Source organism: Bombina bombina, chromosome 1 (genome assembly GCF_027579735.1).
Source record: "Bombina bombina isolate aBomBom1 chromosome 1, aBomBom1.pri, whole genome shotgun sequence".
Lineage (NCBI taxonomy): Eukaryota > Metazoa > Chordata > Amphibia > Anura > Bombinatoridae > Bombina > Bombina bombina.
The window spans coordinates 597,865,484-597,885,399 of NC_069499.1; the positions used below are offsets into that span (position 1 = coordinate 597,865,484).

The 19,916-nt window shown below is 41.5% G+C and overlaps 1 protein-coding gene across 1 annotated transcript in view; it reads left to right on the top strand.

Moving 5' to 3' along the window:
- BRCC3 (BRCA1/BRCA2-containing complex subunit 3) overlaps window positions 1-19,916 on the top strand; it is a 45,992-nt gene that overhangs the window by 18,361 nt on the left and 7,715 nt on the right. Inside the window, exons 5-7 of the mRNA XM_053698918.1 lie at window positions 4,437-4,492; window positions 5,089-5,220; window positions 7,242-7,285. Of these exons, the coding sequence (XP_053554893.1) occupies window positions 4,437-4,492; window positions 5,089-5,220; window positions 7,242-7,285 (232 nt within the window). The remainder of the gene's footprint in view (window positions 1-4,436; window positions 4,493-5,088; window positions 5,221-7,241; window positions 7,286-19,916) is intronic.

The window sequence follows — 19,916 nt, forward strand, 5'->3', positions numbered from 1 at the left end:
TCATCTTCTCCCTCAGGATAAGAGAAGCAAACAAAAAGGACAGAGTATTTTTCGTTCCTTTGGAAATTTCAAGGGAAACTCTTCCTCTAACGCTTCCAAGCAGGAACAGTCTAAACCTGCATGGAGACCCAATCAGACATGGAATAAGGGAAAACAATCCAAAAGCCTGCTACTGAATGAAAGACAGCATGAAGGGCCTGCCCCCGACCCGGGACCGGATCTTGTAGGGGGCAGACTTTCCTTCTTCACTCAGACTTGCATTCGAGATGTTTAGGATCCCTGGGCAACAGAAATGGTCTCCCAGGGATACAAATTAGAGTTCAAAAGTTTTCCTCCCAGAGGCAGGTTTCTACTTTCAAGATTATCTGCAGGCCAGACAAAAAGAGAGGCGTTCTTACACTGCGTAGGAGACCTCTCCTTCCTGGGAGTGATCGTTCCCGTTCCAATACAGGAACAGGTCGGGTTTTTATTCCAATATGTTCATGGTTCCCAAAAAAGAGGGAACCTTCAGACCAATTTTAGATCTCAAGAGTCTAAACAAATTTCTCAGGGTACCGTCCTTCAAGATGGAAACTATTCGCTCCATTCTTCCCTTGATCCAAGGGAAGTCAATTTATGACAACAGTGGATTTAAAGGATGCGTACCTAAATGTTCCTATTCACAGGGATCATCACAAGCTCCTAAGGTTTGCTTTCTGGACAAACAATTCCAATTTGTGGTTCTTCCTTTCAGTCTTGCCACAGCTCCCAGAATTTTCACAAAGGTTCTGCGAACGCTGTTGGCGGTGCTTCGGTCACGGGGCATTGCAGTGGCACCCTATCTGGACGACATCCTAGTCCAGGCGCCATCCTTTCAACAATAAGATCCCACACGGACATGGTGTTATCCTTCCTGTGATCTCACGGGTGGAAGGTAAATTTGGAAAAGAGTTCCTTAGTCCCAAATACAAGGGTAACTTTCTTGGGAACCATAATAGATTCCCTATCTATGAAGATTTTTCTGACAAAAGTCTGGAAATCAAAGATTATCGATACTTGTCTAGTCCTTCAGTCCACTCCTCGGCCGTCAGTGGCTCAGTGCATGAAGGTAATCGGGCTGATGGTGACGGTAATGGACATCATCCCGTTTGCTCGGTTCCACCTCAGACCTCTGCAGTTAAGCATGCTCAGGCAATGGAACGGAGATTATGCGGATTTGTCTCCTCGAATACTACTGGAGCAGGTTGTCTCTGGATCATCTCTCCCAGGGAACCTGCTTTCACAGACCATCTTGGGTGATTGTGACAACAGACGCCAGCCTTCTAGGGTGGGGAGCAGTCTGGGGCTCCCTAAAGGCTCAGGGAGTTTAGACTCAGTCAGAGTCTGTTCTTATAAACATTGTGGAGCTGAGAGCGATCTTCAATGCTCTTCTGGCCTGGCCCCAGTTAGCCTCTGTCCAGTGTATCAGGTTCCAGTTGGACAATATAACATCTGTGGCTTACATCAATCATCGGGGAGGAATGAGGAGTTCCTTAGCAATGACAGAGGTAACCAAAATAATTCAGTGGGCGGAGGCCCATTCTTGTTGCCTGCCGGCGATCCACATCCCAGGGGTGGACAACTGGGAGGCGGACTTCCTGAGCAGGCAGACCTTTCATCCGGGGGAGTGGGAGCTCCATCCGGAAGTGTTCTCCAGCCTGATTCTCGGGTGGGGTCAACCGGAATTAGATCTCGTGGCATCTCGACAGAATGCCAAGCTCCCGAGATACGGGTCGAGGTCCAGGGACCCCCAGGTGGAACTGATAGATGATCTGGCGGTTTCTTGGACCTTTAGTCTAGCATACCTATTTCCTCTGTTTTCTCTTCCTCTGGTCATTGCTCAAATCAAGCAGGAGAGGGCATCAGTGATCCTCATTGCCCCAGCTTGGCCTCGCAGGATTTGGTATGCAGATCATCTCTGCCACCTTGGAGACTTCCGTTGAGGAAGGACCTTCTAATTCAAGGGCCCTTCCTTCACCCAAATCAATTTTCTCTGAAGCTGACTGCTTGGAGATTGAACGCTTAATTTTATCTAAGCGGGGCTTTTCTGACTCGTTCATTGAGACCATGATTCAGGCTCGTAAGCCAGTAACTAGAAGGATTTACCATAAGATATTGCGTAAATATCTTTATTGGTGTGAATCCAAAGGCTACTCATGGAGTAGAGTTAGGATTCCTAGAATTTTATCCTTTCTCCAAGAAGGTTTGGAGAGAGGATTATCGACAAGTTCCCTAAAGGGTCAAATCTCTGCCTTATGTGTTTTGTTACACAAACGTCTGGCAGATGTTCCATATGTACAATCATTTTGTCAGGCCTTGGTCAGAATCAGACCTTTGTTCAAACCAAACCAGTTACTCCTCCATGGAGTTTGAATTTAGTTCTTCAAAGGGCTCCGTTTGAGCCTATGCATTCCTTAGATATTAAATTATCTTGGAAAGTTTTATTTCTTGTTGCTATTTCTTCTGCTTGCATAGTATCCGAGCTCTCGGCATTGCAGTATGAGTCCCCTTATTTTATTTTTCATTCTGATAAGGTAGTTTTACGTACTAAATTAGGATTTCTTCCTAATAGGTTGTTTCTGATCGGAACATTAATCAGGAGATTGTTGTTCCTTCCTTGTGTCCTAATCCTACTTCTCAGAAGGAACGGCTTCTGCACAATTTGGACGTTGTCCGTGCTTTAAAGTTTTACCTGCAAGCGACTAATGACTTTCGTCAGTCTTCTGCTTTGTTTGTGGTTTTCTCAGGAAAATGTAAGGGACAGAAAGCTACAGCTACTTCTCTGGACAGCAGCCTCCAGAGAGAGTTATGGCTCATTCCACAAGGGCTGTTGCTTCCTCATGGGCCTTCAAGAATGAAGCTTCTGTGGAACAGATTTGCAAGTCTGCAACATGGTCCTCTCTTTACACTTTTTCAGAGTTCTACAAATTTGACACTTTTGCCTCGGCTGAGGCCGCTTTTGGGAAAAAGGTTCTTCAAGCAGTGGTGCCTTCCGTTTAGGTTCCCTGTCTTGTCCCTCCCGTATCATCTGTGTCCACTAGCTTGGGTATTGAATCCCAGTAGTAATTAAGATGATCAGTGGACTCATCGTGTCATAAAAAGGAAAAGAAAATTTATGCTTACCTGATAAATTTATTTCTTTTTTGACACAATGAATTCACGGCCCGCCCATTTTTTTGTAAGACAGGTTGTTGAATATTATAAACTTCATTCAGACACCTCTGCACCTTATTACTTCCTTTCTCTCCTTTACTTCGGTCGAATGACTGGGTTGGGAGTGAAGAGAGGTGATATTCAACAGCTTTGCTGGGGTGGTCTTTGCCGCCTTCTGCTGACCAGGAGGTGAATATCCCATTAGTAATTAAGATGATCCGTGGACTCATTGTGTCAAAAAAGAAATAAATTTATCAGGTAAGCATAAATTTTCTTTTTGTCTGTGTAGTGGAGCTCCCCATCACTCCCTCATGTTTTTGCTGCAGTTTAGGGCCATCCCACCCGTCTCCCGGTTTCACTACCACACCTCCCTCCCGGGACCAGCAGATGATTGACTTCTATTATCAAGTTTTCTTGTTATACTTTGTTTAAAAGGAGGGAAGGTAAGCTCAGGAGTATGCATGTATCTGCAGTTTTGAAACAATGTAATATGTTGGCAAATGCACTAGATGGCAGCACTATTTCCTGTCAAGTAGTGCTGCAGACATGTGCACGCTACCTATCTGGATATCTCTTTAAAAAAGAATAACGTGAGAATGATATATAAATTGTATTCTCTATCTGAATCATAAAAGAATGTTTTTTGGTTTCATGTCCGTTAAACGATTCAGATAGAGAATACAATTTTAAACAACTTTCCAATTTACTTCTATTATCTAATTTTCTTTCTTCTCTTTGTATCCTTTGTTTAAAATCAAATCTAGGTAGGCTAAGGAGCAGTCATGCACTACTGGGAGCTGCTTCTGATTGGTGTATGCATGTATATGACTGTTGTCATTGGCTCACCTGATGTTCCCAGTAGTGAATTGCTGTTGCAAATTTGATAATAGATCTAAATTGGTAAGTTGTTTAAAATAGTGTGCTATATCTGAATCATAGAATATATTTTTTTGTGTTTCATGTCCCTTTAAGTGTGCATATAAAAATGCTGTGATGAATTTTTAATTGGGAGTAAATAGAATCGCTGTAAAAGGAGTTGCACAATTGTATGAAATGTTTGAGTTAAAAAAAATCTTTATGTATTTAATTTTTAGATAACTTTGGTCTACTAAAGTTCACTTGTTTTCTTTGCTTTCACTTGCGTAATGGCTGATGTAGGTTCCTATAGTTAAACAAAGCACTCTTTTAGAGATACTTGTCATATAAAGTGTTATTCTAAGTGAAGAATGTACAGTGTTGGTTATATCATTGTTTTCATCTCTCAGACTGGCCGAATCTTGTACACCTGTTTTCAATCGGTTCAAGCACAAAAGAGCTCAGAGTAAGTTATTAACTTCTTCCAGTTATAATTATTTAATAAGCTGCAGTCCTGGACTGATCCATTCAGGATGATTAGTGTCTTGCTTGGATGGTTGACATGTTCTGCTCTCTATAAATGTATTACTGCATTGCTACCTGTGAACCATTGCAGACCGGTTTCCAAAATGTCAACATTGTCTGCCACATGGATAAATGTGGGCCTGTGTGTGACCCCCATGGAATGCTTGATGATGTTAAATTACATACTATCCTATGACACTTTCTACCAATAGGTGTCTCTAATTTTACAATGATTCTCTGCTTCATATGTAATGTCACCCAGCCACCTCTCTAAAGCATCTAACATTATACTGCCCTACACTCTTCCCAAATGTCACATTTTTCTGTCTCCATCCCGTAATGTGTTGCTGTGCCTGTCTTGTCTTACAGTTTTAAAGTTAGTTTTACCGTTTGTGTCTCGCACAATATCGCAATGTACCCTAATTGTGACTTCCATGCATTGTTTCATCCCAAATGTCATACTACTCCATTTTCCACTTTCTAAACCACTCTGCCATAAGTTTCTTTCCCCTGGTTAATATTGTCTCCCATACGCAGGTATGAGCGTATCGAGGTTCCCCTTCATGTGGTTCCTCATGACACCATAAGGAAAGTTTGTCTTGAATCTGCTGTGGAACTTCCTAGAATTCTCTGCCAAGAGGAGCAGGATGCATACCGCAAGATACACAGGTACTACATTTTAGAAAGTGTTTTTATTTGGGGGGGGGGGGGAATATATAGGTGTTTGAGAATATAATTCCGTGTCATTGTGCAAGAAAAGAGCTATTTTAGGAGAACTCCCAAATGTTTGCATTTGTTAGTAGCACTGAGTTTAAAAGTACAGTATACACCAATTTTTATGTAACTGCTTGTACTTGACAATACTATAGTGAAGATTATGCACAGATACCGATCTTAAAATCCATTGTAAAACCTTTTAAAAACATACTAAGAAGCTCTCCATTTAGCACTGTTGATGAAAAGACAGATAATGCAAACGGGAGCAGCAGGAATCTTTAGATGATCTTATACTTCTTAAACTTTGGGTCTTGGGAAGGAGTTTTAAAAAATAAGCATAAACAATATATATATATATATATATATATATATATATATATATATATATATATATATATATATATATATATATATATATATATATATATATATATTGTGTGTGTGTGTGTATATATATATATATATATATATATATATCTATCTATCTATCTATCTATATCTACAAAACATTGATGCAAAGAAAAATCTAGTGTACAATGTCCCTTTAACAAGCAAAAACTTGATGTGGCCAATGCTGTGCCAAGCTCTGTGAGTGACTACTGCAGTGCAATGCCATGTAACCAGACACTGCAGCATCCTGTAGGCTCGGGCAGCAGTGGAACAATAAGGCAGTTGCTAGATAAAGAGGATAAGTGAATGTGCAGAATCAAGATGTGATAGAAAATGAAAGAAGGGGGATTTGATTTAAAATATGACAAAGCTTAGTAAAATATAGAGTACATTTACCTAGCTTAAAATATTAGATTGCCAGCCACATTTTAACATCCCCAAATTATAAGGTCTAAAAGCACAAGTGGGGCAAGTAAAAGTGTGTGAAATCTTGAGTTAGTTGAGAAAGTATATATACAAGAAAGTAAAGTGTAGCAAAGTGCTGAAGCTTATATTACTTAAAGGGACATGAAACCCAATTTTTTTTCTTTTATGATTTAGGAAGAGCATGCGATTTTAAACAACTTTCTAATTTACTTCTATTATCTAATTTGCTTCATTCTCTTGATATACTGTGCTGAAAAGCATATCTAGATAGGCTCAGTAGCTGCTGATTGGTTGTTGTACATAAATGCCTCGTATGATTGGCTCACCCATGTGCATTGCTATTTCTTCAACAAAGGATAGCTAAATAATGACGCAAATTAGATAATTGAAGTAAATTGGAATGTTAATTTAAAATTGTATTCTTTACTTGAATCATGAGAGAATTTTTTTGGGGTTTAGTGTCCCTTTAAACAGTTGCCTATCATCTATATCAAACTGCATCTGGAAACAACATCAGCACAAGATCTGTGTGTCAGGAGCTTCATAAAATGGCTTTCCATGGAGAAGCAGCTATACAGAACCCTCACATTAACATGAGCAATGCCAAGTATCGGCTGGAGTTTTGTAAAGCACATTGCTACTAAACTCTGAAGCAGCGGCTTCTGAAGTTCAAATATTTCATCTCTGAGCGCTCAGCTACGTGACCTGATGCAGCAGAGTGCTCAGAGATGAAAAGGCAGGACACACTGTGCGCGCACAGCCGCATCTACACGCTGCGCTCCGCTTGAATTGTGTCACAGCCTTTAATGTGGATGGTATTAATTGGTGAGGGCAGATGCACCTGTGTAACAAGTGGGTATGACAACTTGTATGTCTATATAAGCTCTCGTATAGATATAGGTAAGGAGAGCTGCAATTGCTGGTTTGTTGTAGGAGGACATAACTTTTAAAGTACAAGCTCTATAAATGCAATTTAATTTGTGTGAGGTTGTATAGAGGTGTTTGTGCTTAATGGTGCAGGTGTGAGAGGTTTATAAATCATTATTCAGGAAAACTACAGTCAGCTTTTTGAGACAAGTTTTCTAAATAGTTAATTGTAATTGCTTCGAATAGTCTGGGAAACTGCTAAAAGTATATGTTTTATCTACTCCCCTCAGTTTAGGTCATCTGGATTCTGTCACAAAGATTCACAATGGCTCTGGTAAGCAACATCATTATATCCTTATGTATACTGTCTGACTGTTGAATTATACTATATTAGAAACATAGAAAATAGTCTCTAGTTTAAAATACACACAGTAGGGGACTGTAAACTGCTATATAATGACAAGAAAATACTGTCCTTTTTACACCAAACATAAGAGTATGTTCACAGTACAGGAATAAAACTTGTACCAGGGTGGATACGATTTAAATTGTTAGTAAGACTCAATTTAAATCATGTTTTTCTACATAAAGGTTTCATTTTTAGAATAATAACTTAAGATTATTTTTTCCAGTTATATCAGAAAATTACTGATTATAATGTATCTTAATAAGAAAATTATCTTTTAGATAATGTTTTTTTTTTTTTTTTTTCCTCAAATCCCTTAAAGTGAATGTAAAGTTTGCAGAATGAGTGCCTGGTTTTTAAAAATCTTATTAAAAACAGGGGCACTTTCATTAATCAAAATGTACATTTTACTAGTTTTGTTAAAATACCTTTTCTTCTTGAAAGCCGCTCCAACGCTTCTCCAACCAGTCGCAAGCCTCTTCATACGTCAGAAATGACGATTCTGGCATCCTCTAATCATGGCTTTCCCCCAGGGGGAAAAATTTGCCTAAAGGAACGCCGTGATTGGAGGAAGGGCGGGGATCGTCATTTCTGACGTAGGAAGAGGCTTGCGACGGGCGGGGGAAGCGCTGAAGAGGCTTTCCCGAAGAAAAGGTAAGTATTTTAACAAAACCACTGAAATGTAAAGTTTGATGAATGAAAGTGCCCCTGTTTTTAATAGGATTATTAAAAACTGGGCACTGGTTCATCAAAGTTTTCCACATGTGCACTACCATCTAAGCATCAAAACTGCAACTCGTTTCTCAGCGACCTCTGCACCGTTTCTTCAGGCATATGATGCTTCAACAGCCTCCAGAGTCTTCTTTAAATGTATGATCGCAATCGGATACAAATGTGTCCAGCAAACACAGGTGTACAATTAAGACATCAATCGGTTTAGTACATACTGCCATCTGATCCCAAACAATGTTACAATTTCAAACATTGATACATACATACAAATTAACAATACAGCAGTAAACAGTTAAATTTGCAATCTACTTCAATATCAGAAAGTATGTGCAGTTCCCCTGAAAATTGTGAAAATGGCCAACTCATAGGTACATGTAGGTCATCAGTTAGTATTTAACACTACCATTTCTGGTGCACTTTGGTATAATACCTGTGGGAAGTTAGACTACCCATCCCTAACAGTTTGTAGTAGGAGATAATGGTGTTCCATTGTACTAAACACTTATCTATACAATCAGTATATATAACATAAATTGTGTGAATAAAAATATGTTTACTAACTCATCCACTGATATGACCAAGTGAATATAGGTTTGGTGTCTAAGAATCTGTTAATGGCATGGAACTATTGTGAGGCCACTCAATTTTTACTCGATAAATGGGAAGTAAACAAAACTTAGCAATAGACTAATAACACGCCTTCCTCTATGACGTGCTTGAGTTATAACACCCACTGAAATGACATGTACAAGCTTAAAGTGAAGGTAAACTTTGGTTAATGAAAACCCGTTTTTTAAAAATATTATTAAAAACAGGGGCACTTTCATTCATCAAAGTTTACAAAGCAGCCGTTTTTGTTAAAAAAATAAATAAAAAAAATACCTTTTTCTCCAACATTGGTGTGTCCGGTCCACGGCGTCATCCTTACTTGTGGGATATTCTCTTCCCCAACAGGAAATGGCAAAGAGTCCCAGCAAAGCTGGCCATATAGTCCCTCCTAGGCTCCGCCCACCCCAGTCATTCTCTTTGCCGTTGCACAGGCAACATCTCCACGGAGATGGTTAAGAGTTTTTTTGGTGTTTAAATGTAGTTTTTATTCTTCTATCAAGTGTTTGTTATTTTAAAATAGTGCTGGTATGTACTATTTACTCTGAAACAGAAAAGGATGAAGATTTCTGTTTGTGAGAGGAAGATGATTTTAGCAGACAGTAACTAAAATCGATTGCTGTTTCCACATAGGACTGTTGAGATGAAGTAACTTCAGTTGGGGGAAGCAGTTAGCAGACTTTTCTGCTTAAGGTATGACTAGCCATATTTCTAACAAGACCATGTAATGCTGGAAGGCTGTCAATTCCCCTCATGGGGACCGGTAAGCCATTTTCTTAGTCAAACAAACAGAATAAGGGCTTATTATGGGCTAAAAAACTGGTAGACATTTTTATGGGCTAAATCGATTGCTTTATTTGGGCATTTTATTCATATTTATGCTGACAATTTGCTTTTATAAACTTGGGGAACGTTTATATAAACGGCAGGCACTGTGTTAGACACCTTTTCCAGTCAGGGGGCCTTCCTAGTTGTAGACTGAGCCTCATTTTCGCGCCATTACTGCGCAGTTGTTTTTGGAGAGCAGGGCATGCAGATGCATGTGTGAGGATCTAAAAATTGCTGGAAAAGCTTCTAGAAGGCGTCAATTGGTATCGTATTCCCCTCTCGGCTTGGTTGGGTCTCAGCAAAGACTATAGCTGGGACTGTATAGGGGTTAAATTTATAAACGGCTCCGGTTCCGTTATTTTAAGTGTTAAAGCTCTGAAATTTGGTGTGCAATACTATTAATGCTTTAAGACACTGTGGTGAAATTTTGGTAATTTTTGAACAATTCCTTCATACTTTTTCACATATTCAGTAATAAAGTGTTTTCTGTTTAAAATTTAAAGAGACAGTAACGGTTTTGTTTTAAAACGTTTTTTGTGCTTTGTTGACAAGTTTAAGCCTGTTTAACATGTCTGTAGCTTCAGATAAGCTATGTTCTATATGTATGAAAGCCAATGTGTCTCCCCATTTAAATTTATGTGATAATTGTGCCATAGCGTCCAAACAAAGTAAGGACAGTACTGCCACAGATAATGAAATTGCCCAAGATAATTCCTCAGATGAGGGGAGTAAACATGATACTACATCATCTCCTACTGTGTCTACACCAGTTTTGCCCATGCAGGAGGCCCCTAGTACATCTAGTGCGCCAATGCTTATTACCATGCAACAATTAACGGCTGTAATGGATAACTCCATAGCAAATATTTTATCCAAAATGCCTACTTATCAGAGAAAGCGCAATTGCTCTGTTTTAAACACTGAAGAGCAGGAGGGTGCTGATGATAATTGTTCTGTCATACCCTCACACCAATCTGAAGGGGCCATGAGGGAGGTTTTGTCAGATGGAGAAATCTCAGATTCAGGAAAGATTTCTCAACAAGCTGACCCTGATGTTGTGACATTTAAATTTAAATTAGAACATCTCCGCGCACTGCTTAAGGAGGTGTTATCTACTCTGGATGATTGTGACAACTTGGTCATTCCAGAGAAATTATGCAAGATGGACAAGTTCCTAGAGGTTCCGGTGCACCCCGACGCTTTTCCTATACCCAAGCGGGTGGCGGACATAGTAAATAAGGAGTGGGAAAAGCCCGGCATACCTTTTGTCCCCCCCCCTATATTTAAGAAATTATTTCCTATGATCGACCCCAGAAAGGACTTATGGCAGACAGTCCCTAAGGTCGAGGGGGCAGTTTCTACTCTAAACAAACGCACTACTATTCCTATCGAAGATAGTTGTGCTTTCAAAGATCCTATGGATAAAAAATTGGAAGGTTTGCTTAAAAAGATTTTTGTACAGCAAGGTTACCTTCTACAACCAATTTCGTGCATTGTTCCTGTCACTACAGCAGCGTGGTTCTGGTTTGAGGAACTAGAAAAGTCGCTCAGTAGAGAGACTCCATATGAGGAGGTTATGGACAGAGTTCACGCACTTAAATTGGCTAACTCTTTTATTTTAGATGACGCTTTGCAATTAGCTAGATTAGCGGCGAAAAATTCAGGGTTTGCTATCGTGGCGCGCAGAGCGCTTTGGCTAAAGTCTTGGTCAGCGGATGTGTCATCCAAGACAAAATTGCTTAACATCCCTTTCAAAGGTAAAACTCTATTTGGACCAGAATTGAAAGAGATTATTTCAGACATCACTGGGGGAAAGGGCCACGCCCTTCCACAAGATAGGTCTTTCAAGGCTAAAAATAAGTCTAATTTTCGTCCCTTTCGCAATTTCAGGAACGGACCGGCCTCTAATTCTGCATCCTCTAAGCAAGAGGGTAATGCCTCACAACCCAAACCAGCCTGGAAACCGATGCATGGCTGGAACAAGGGTAAGCAGGCCAAGAAGCCTGCCACTGCTAACAAAACAGCATAAAGGAGTAGCCCCCGATCCGGGACCGGATCTAGTGGGGGGCAGACTCTCTCTCTTTGCTCAGGCTTGGGCAAGAGATGTTCAGGATCCCTGGGCGCTAGAAATAGTTTCTCAGGGTTATCTCCTGGAATTCAAGGAACTACCCCCAAGGGGAAGATTCCACATGTCTCGCTTATCCTCAAACCAAATAAAGAGACAGGCATTCTTACTTTGTGTAGAAGACCTGTTAAAGATGGGAGTGATACACCCAGTTCCAATAAAGGAACAAGGAATGGGATTTTATTCCAATCTGTTCGTAGTTCCCAAAAAAGAGGGAACTTTCAGACCAATTTTGGATTTGAAGATCCTAAACAAATTTCTCAGGGTACCATCGTTCAAGATGGAAACCATTCGAACGATTCTACCCACTATCCAGGAAAGTCAATTTATGACTACCGTGGATCTAAAGGATGCGTACCTACATATTCCTATCCACAAAGAACATCATCAGTTCCTAAGGTTCGCTTTTCTGGACAAGCATTACCAGTTTGTGGCCCTCCCATTCGGGTTAACCACTGCTCCAAGGATTTTCACAAAGGTGCTAGGGTCCCTTCTAGCGGTTCTAAGACCGAGGGGCATTGCAGTAGTACCTTACTTGGACGACATTCTAATACAAGCGTCGTCCCTGTCAAAAGCAAAGGCTCATACAGACATAGTTCTAGCCTTTCTCAGATCACACGGATGGAAGGTGAACATAGTTCTCTGTCTCCGTCGACAAGAGTTCCCTTCTTGGGAACAATAATAGATTCCTTAGAAATGAGGATTTTTCTGACAGAGGTCAGAAAATCAAAACTTCTAAGCTCTTGTCAAGTGCTTCATTCTGTTCCTCGTCCTTCCATAGCGCAGTGCATGGAAGTAGTAGTGTTGATGGTTGCAACAATGGACATAGTTCCTTTTGCACGAATTCATCTAAGACCATTACAACTGTGCATGCTCAAACAGTGGAATGGGGACTATTCAGACTTGTCTCCAATGATTCAAGTAGATCAGAAGACCAGAGATTCACTCCGTTGGTGGCTGACCCTGGACCATCTGTCCCAGAGAATGAGCTTCCGCAGACCAGAGTGGGTCATTGTCACGACCGACGCCAGTCTAGTGGGCTGGGGCGCGGTCTGGGAATCCCTGAAAGCTCAGGGTCTATGGTCTCGGGAAGAGTCTCTTCTCCCGATAAACATTCTGGAACTCAGAGCGATATTCAATGCTCTCAGGGCTTGGCCTCAACTAGCAAAGGCCAAATTCATAAGGTTCCAATCAGACAACATGACGACCGTTGCGTATATCAATCATCAGGGGGGAACAAGGAGTTCCCTGGTGATGAAGGAAGTGACCAAGATAATTCAATGGGCGGAGGATCACTCCTGCCACCTGTCTGCGATCCACATCCCAGGTGTGGAAAACTGGGAGGCGGATTTTCTGAGTCGTCAGACATTCCATCCGGGGGAGTGGGAACTCCATCCAGAGATCTTTGCCCAAATAACTCAATTATGGGGCATTCCAGACATGGATCTGATGGCGTCTCGTCAGAACTTCAAGGTTCCTTGCTACGGGTCCAGATCCAGGGATCCCAAGGCGACTCTAGTAGATGCACTAGTAGCACCTTGGACCTTCAACCTAGCTTATGTATTTCCACCGTTTCCTCTCATTCCCAGGCTGGTAGCCAGGATCTATCAGGAGAGGGACTCGGTAATCTTGATAGCTCCTGCGTGGCCACGCAGGACTTGGTATGCAGACCTGGTGAATATGTCATCGGCTCCACCATGGAAGCTACCTTTGAGACAGGACCTTCTTGTTCAGGGTCCATTCGAACATCCAAATCTGGTCTCCCTCCAGCTGACGGCTTGGAGATTGAACGCTTGATTCTATCGAAGCGTGGGTTTTCAGATTCTTTGATAGATACTCTGGTTCAGGCCAGAAAACCGGTAGCTAGAAAGATTTACCATAAAATATGGAAAAAATATATCTGTTGGTGTGAATCCAAAGGATTCCAATGTGATAAGATAAAAATTCATAAGATTCTCTCCTTTCTACAAGAAGGTTTGGAGAAAGGATTATCTGCAAGTTCTCTAAAGGGACAGATCTCTGCTTTATCTGTCTTACTACACAAAAGACTGGCAGCTGTGCCAGATGTTCAAGCATTTGTTCAGGCTCTGGTTAGGATCAAGCCTGTTTACAGACCTTTGACTCCTCCCTGGAGTCTAAATCTAGTTCTTTCAGTTCTTCAAGGGGTTCCGTTTGAACCTCTACATTCCATAGATATTAAGTTACTATCTTGAAAAGTTTTGTTTTTGGTTGCAATTTCTTCTGCTAGAAGAGTTTCAGAGTTATCTGCTCTGCAGTGTTCTCCGTCCTATCTGGTGTTCCATGCAGATAAGGTGGTTTTGCGTACTAAGCCTGGTTTTCTTCCGAAGGTTGTTTCTAACAAGAATATTAACCAGGAGATAGTTGTACCTTCTTTATGTCCGAATCCAGTTTCAAAGAAGGAACGTTTGTTACACAATTTGGACGTAGTCTGTGCTCTAAAATTCTATTTAGAGGCTATAAAGGATTTCAGACAAACATCTTCTTTGTTTGTTGTCTATTCTGGTAAAAGGAGAGGTCAAAAAGCGACTTCTACCTCTCTTTCCTTTTGGCTTAAAAGCATCATCCGATTGGCTTATGAGACTGCCGGACGGCAGCCTCCTGAAAGAATCACAGCTCACTCCACTAGGGCTGTGGCTTCCACATGGGCCTTCAAGAACGAGGCTTCTGTTGACCAGATATGTAAGGCAGCGACTTGGTCTTCACTGCACACTTTTGCCAAATTTTACAAATTTGATACTTTTGCTTCTTCGGAGGCTATTTTTGGGAGAAAGGTTTTGCAAGCTGTGGTGCCTTCTGTTTAGGTAACCTGATTTGCTCCCTCCCTTCATCCGTGTCCTAAAGCTTTGGTATTGGTTCCCACAAGTAAGGATGACGCCGTGGACCGGACACACCAATGTTGGAGAAAACAGAATTTATGCTTACCTGATAAATTACTTTCTCCAACGGTGTGTCCGGTCCACGGCCCGCCCTAGTTTTTTAATCAGGTCTGATGAATTATTTTCTCTAACTACAGTCACCACGGTACCATATGGTTTCTCCTATATATATTTCCTCCTGTCCGTCGGTCGAATGACTGGGGTGGGCAGAGCCTAGGAGGGACTATATGGCCAGCTTTGCTGGGACTCTTTGCCATTTCCTGTTGGGGAAGAGAATATCCCACAAGTAAGGATGACGCCGTGGACCGGACACACCGTTGGAGAAAGTAATTTATCAGGTAAGCATAAATTCTGTTTTCTTTTTAATGACACGAGTCCACGGATCATCTAATTACTATTGGGAATATCACTACTGCCCAGCAGGAGGCGGCAAAGAGCACCACAGCAAAGCTGTTAAATATCACCTCCCTTCCCTCCCACCCCAGTCATTCTCTTTGCCTACGTTAGAGCAAGGAAGTGGTAAAATTAGGTGTTAGAAAAGATTCTTCAATCAAGAGTTTATTATTTTTAAAGTAGTACAAGATTGTGCTGCTTTGTCCTAGGGTGTAGCCGTAGTCCTTATCAGTCTCTTCAGAAGAGCAGTGGTGGCTTTACAGCAATGGGAACTTGTGGGACATAATTCTCACTGAGCCTCCCATATACTGATGCTGCCCTAACTCTGAAAATCTGAGGGATATTACTCAGTCCTTTCTCTTGTTTCACAGGTGCATGTGCTGTTGGGCAGAATATGAGGTAAGTGCAGATTTTAATTTCTGGGGTTAATGGAGAACTCAGAAAAAGTTGGGCACTTTATTTCATAGTATGGGACATATAAGGAAGCCTCATTGGAATTGGGCACTTTATGTTTAAAAAGGCAAAAAATTCTCCTAGTACACAGGAGACACTATGTGGACAGCCTAGACGCAGCCTTTGTGGTGGTTTCACATCTCCCGGCGGTTTCATAACAATATGCTGACCGGGAGATGACTTTATTGGTGACGCCCACTATGGGCGGTACTAGAGGCGGCGGCAATTGCGTTCTCCTTCACTTCCTGATAATTGGAAGGGAAATTGTACAGCTTCTTTCCTATTACGCATTCTCTAATTTCAATGCGTGTTTAGGACCGGAGACCGACTTTCTGCAGCTGCTGCTGAGTTCCGGTTCTGTTAGTGAGGGAACGGCTCCTGCTCAGAGGTAGGCACCTCAGCAAAGTACAGCTGAGGTGTAGAGGTGATCTGCAGTGTTATCTAAGCTTTCTGTCCTCTATACATTTAAAAGATAAAAAAGGAGTAAAAAAGTTACCGTTTAAAGTGACAGTAACGTTTTTTCTGTTTTGATTTTTATTTAAAAATTTCAATTGATCTATTGTGAGTCAGAATGGACCAAGAGGCTCTGCAAAGTGTCACTTGTTCTTTGTGTTTTGATGCCAATGGGGAACCACCAATCCCTTTCTGTTCCTCATGTATTGAGGGGACTTTAAACTATAGGGATAGACTTTTTTTCTGAGCCAACATTTTCCAAAGAGGATGCTGTTCAGGAATCTAATGACAATGTTCAATATATGCTGTAGTTTTCTCCTCAAGCGTCCCAAATTTTACCGCCCTCACATGCAATGCCCTGCGCTTCCTCTTTAACTCCTTCTGGAGTTACTCTACAAGACATCGCTTCTCTCATGTCTTCTGCAGTTTCTGATGCGTTGTCTGCTTTTCCAATGTTGCAGGGTAAGCGTAAGAGGAAAGACAGACATTCAGTAAGCAAGGTTTCTGACGCAGTTGTTGCTATTTCAAATGCCCCTCCAAGACACCTGAGGAGGAGGATACCTTAGTAGCATCCAAAGCTGAAATTTCAGATTCTGACAGCGTAATTCCTCTTGCTGATACTGAAGTTGTTTTTTTTCAGGTTTAAGCTAGAGCACCTCCGTCTGTTACTCAAGGAGGTTTTAGCTACTTTGGAGGACAGCGACACCACGGTCGTAGTTAGTCCTAAGAAATCTAGTAAGCTAAACAAATATTTTGATGTACCTTCTTTGGTGGAGGTTTTTCCTGTACCAGATCGAACTACTGAGATCATTGTTAAGGAATGGGAGAGACCGGGCATCCCTTTTTCTCCGTCTCCTATATTTAAAAAGATGTTTCCCATAGCGGACTCTATCAAGGAGTCTTGGCAAACAGTACCCAAGGTGGAAGGGGCAGTTTCCACTCTGGCCAAGAGAACTACTATACCCATAGATAGTTGTGCCTTTAAGGATCCTATTGTAACCCCCTATGTACACCAGGGGTTACAATGGCAACCTGCAGTGTGCATTGCTACCGTCACTAGCGTGGCGGCATATTGGTTTGATGCGTTGTTTGACGCCATCAGGACAGAGACTCCTCTTGATGAGATTCAGGGTAGGATAAAAGCTAATCCTTTATTACTGATGCTTACCTACAGGTTATCAAACTAGGAGCATAAATATCAGGTTTTGATGTTCTCGCCCTCAGAGCCTTATGGTTAAAACCTTGGTCTGCGGATGTGTCATCTAAGTCTTAACTTTTGGCGATTCCTTACAAGGGAAAGACCTTCAGAAAGTTACAAAGATTGGAGGTGGCGCCCAAGGCTATCTGGCAATGGATTAGTTAATATGGGTACACTTTAAAATTTTAAAATAAACTCCTATTCACTATAATTCAAGTCAGTGGTTAATAATTAGTAAAAAATGACACTAATGCAAATTGCTATAGGCGTAGCACATAGTGAAAAGTTTATTAATACATAAAAACACTAAAGATACAGTTCTATTTTCTCACCTCTCTATTTCATAAATGGTTAAGATTATCTCTACTGGAATTCAAAGACACCGGTGTCTGACTAATTAGGTTTTACAATAGGCTAAACCTTTTAATCCGTCCAACAGTAAAATAACATATATCATAAAATTCCTACTATTAACATACTAAAAAACGTGTTAAATAACATGTTATATAACGTGTTATATGAACAGGCTTATATTTGTAACAGTGTGTTTCACTCGATCTTCATTTGTTCATAATGGCTAATCTGGTGTTAGCTTAAAGGGACATGCCACACTCATTTTTTCTTTTATGATTTAGAAAGAGAATGCAATTTTAAACATCTTTCTAATTTACTTATATTATCTAATTTGTTTTATTCTCTTGATATTCTTTGATGAAAAGCATATCTAGATATGCTCACTAGCTGCTGATTGGTTGCTGCACATAGAAGCATTGTGTGATTGGCTCACCATGTGCATTGCTTTTTCTTCAACTAAGGATATTTAAAAAATGAAGCAAAATAAATAATGGAAGTAAATTGTAATGTTGTTTAAATTTCTATTCTCTATCTGAATCATGAAAGAAAGATTTTGGGTTTAGTGACCCTTTAAATCTCAGTCTACACAAATCTTTGTTACCTGTAAGGGAAAGACCTTGTTTGGACCGGGTTTAACGGAAATAATCTCTGATATTACGTGAGGAAAGGGTCATCTTCTCCCTCAGGATAAGAGAAACAAACAAAAGGGACGTCAGAGTAAATTTCGATCTTTCCAAGCAAGATCAGGTTAAACCTTCCTGGAGACCCAATCAGTCTTGGAATAAGGGAAAACAATCCAAAAAGCCTGCTATTGAATCAAAGACAGCATGAAGGGCCTGCCCCGATCCGGGACCGAATCTTGTAGGGGGCAGGCTTTCCTCCTTCGCACAGGCTTGGGTTTGATATGTTCAGGATCCCTGGGTAGTGGACATAGTGTCCCAGGGATACAAACTAGAGTTCAAAAGTTTTCCACCCAGAGGCAGGTTTCTGCTTTCAAGATTATCTGTAGACAAGACAAAAAGAGAGGCGTTCTTACACTGTGGAAGAGACCTCTTCGACCTGGGTGTGAAAGTTCCTGTTCCGATGCAGGAACAGGGTCTGGGGTTTTATTCCAATCTGTTCGTGGTTTCCAAAAAAGAGGGAACCTTAAGGCCAATTTTAGATCTCAAGAGTCTAATCAAATTTCTCAGAGTACCGTCCTTCAAGATGGAAACTATTCGTTCCATTCTCCCTTTGGTCCAAGAGGGTCAATTTATGACAACAGTGGATTTAAAGGACAGGCACCTGCATGCTCCCATTCACAGGGATCATCACAAGTTTCTAAGGTTTGCTTTTCTAGACAAACACTTCCAATTCGTGGCTCTTCCTTTCGGCCACAGCTCCCAGAATTTTCTCACAGTTTCTGGATACCTACTGGCGGTGCTCTGATTACGGGGCATTGCAGTGGCGCCTTATCTGGACTACATCCTTTTCAACAAGCAAGGTCCCACACGGAAATGTTATCTTTCCTGCAATCTCCCGGATGGAAGGTAAATTTGGAAAAGAGCTCCTTAGTTCCAAATACAAGGGTAACCTTCTTGGGAACCATAATAGATTCCCTATCAATGAAGATTTTTCTGACAGAAGTCAGGAAATCAAAGATTTTCAATTCTTGCCTAGCACTTCAGTCCGCTCCTCGACCATCTGTGGCTCAGTGCATGGAGGTAATCGGGCTGATGGTGGCGGCAATGGACATCATCCCGTTCGCTCGTTTCCACCTCAGACCTCTGCAGTTAAACATGCTCATTCAATGGAACGGAGATTATGCGGATTTGTCTCCTTCAGGAGACAAGGGATTCTCTTTGATGGCGGTTGTCTCAGGATCATCTTTTCCAGGGAACCTGCTTTTGCAGACCCTCTTGTGTGATTGTGGCAACAGACGCCAGCCTTCTAGGATGGGGAGCAGTCTGGGGTTCCCTAAAGGCTCAGGGAGTTTGGACTCAGTCAGAGTCTGTTCTTCCTATAAACATTGTGGAGCTGAGAGCGATCTTCAATGATCTTCTGGCCTCGGTCCAGTTTATCAGGTTCCAGTCGGACAATATAACATCTGTGGCTTATATCAATCATCAGGGAGGAACGCGGAGTTCCTTAGCAATGACAGAAGTAGCCAAAATAATTTGGTGGGCGGAAACCCACTCTTGCTGTCTGTCAGCGATCCACATCCCAGGGGTGGACAACTGGGAGGCGGACTTCCTGAGCAGGCAGACCTTTCACCCGGGGGAGTGGGAAGTCCATCTGGAAGTGTTTTCCAGCCTGATTCTCAAATGGGGTCAGCCAGAATTGGATCTCATGGCATCTCAACAGAATGCCAAGTTTCCGAGGTATGGATTGAGGTCCAGGGACCCTCAGACTGTACTGATAGACGCCCTTGCGGTACCTTGGACCTTCAGTCTAGCATACCTATTTCCTCTGTTCACTCTTCTTCCTCGGGTCATTGCTCGAATCAAGCAGGAGAGGGCGTTGGTGATCCTCATTGCACCG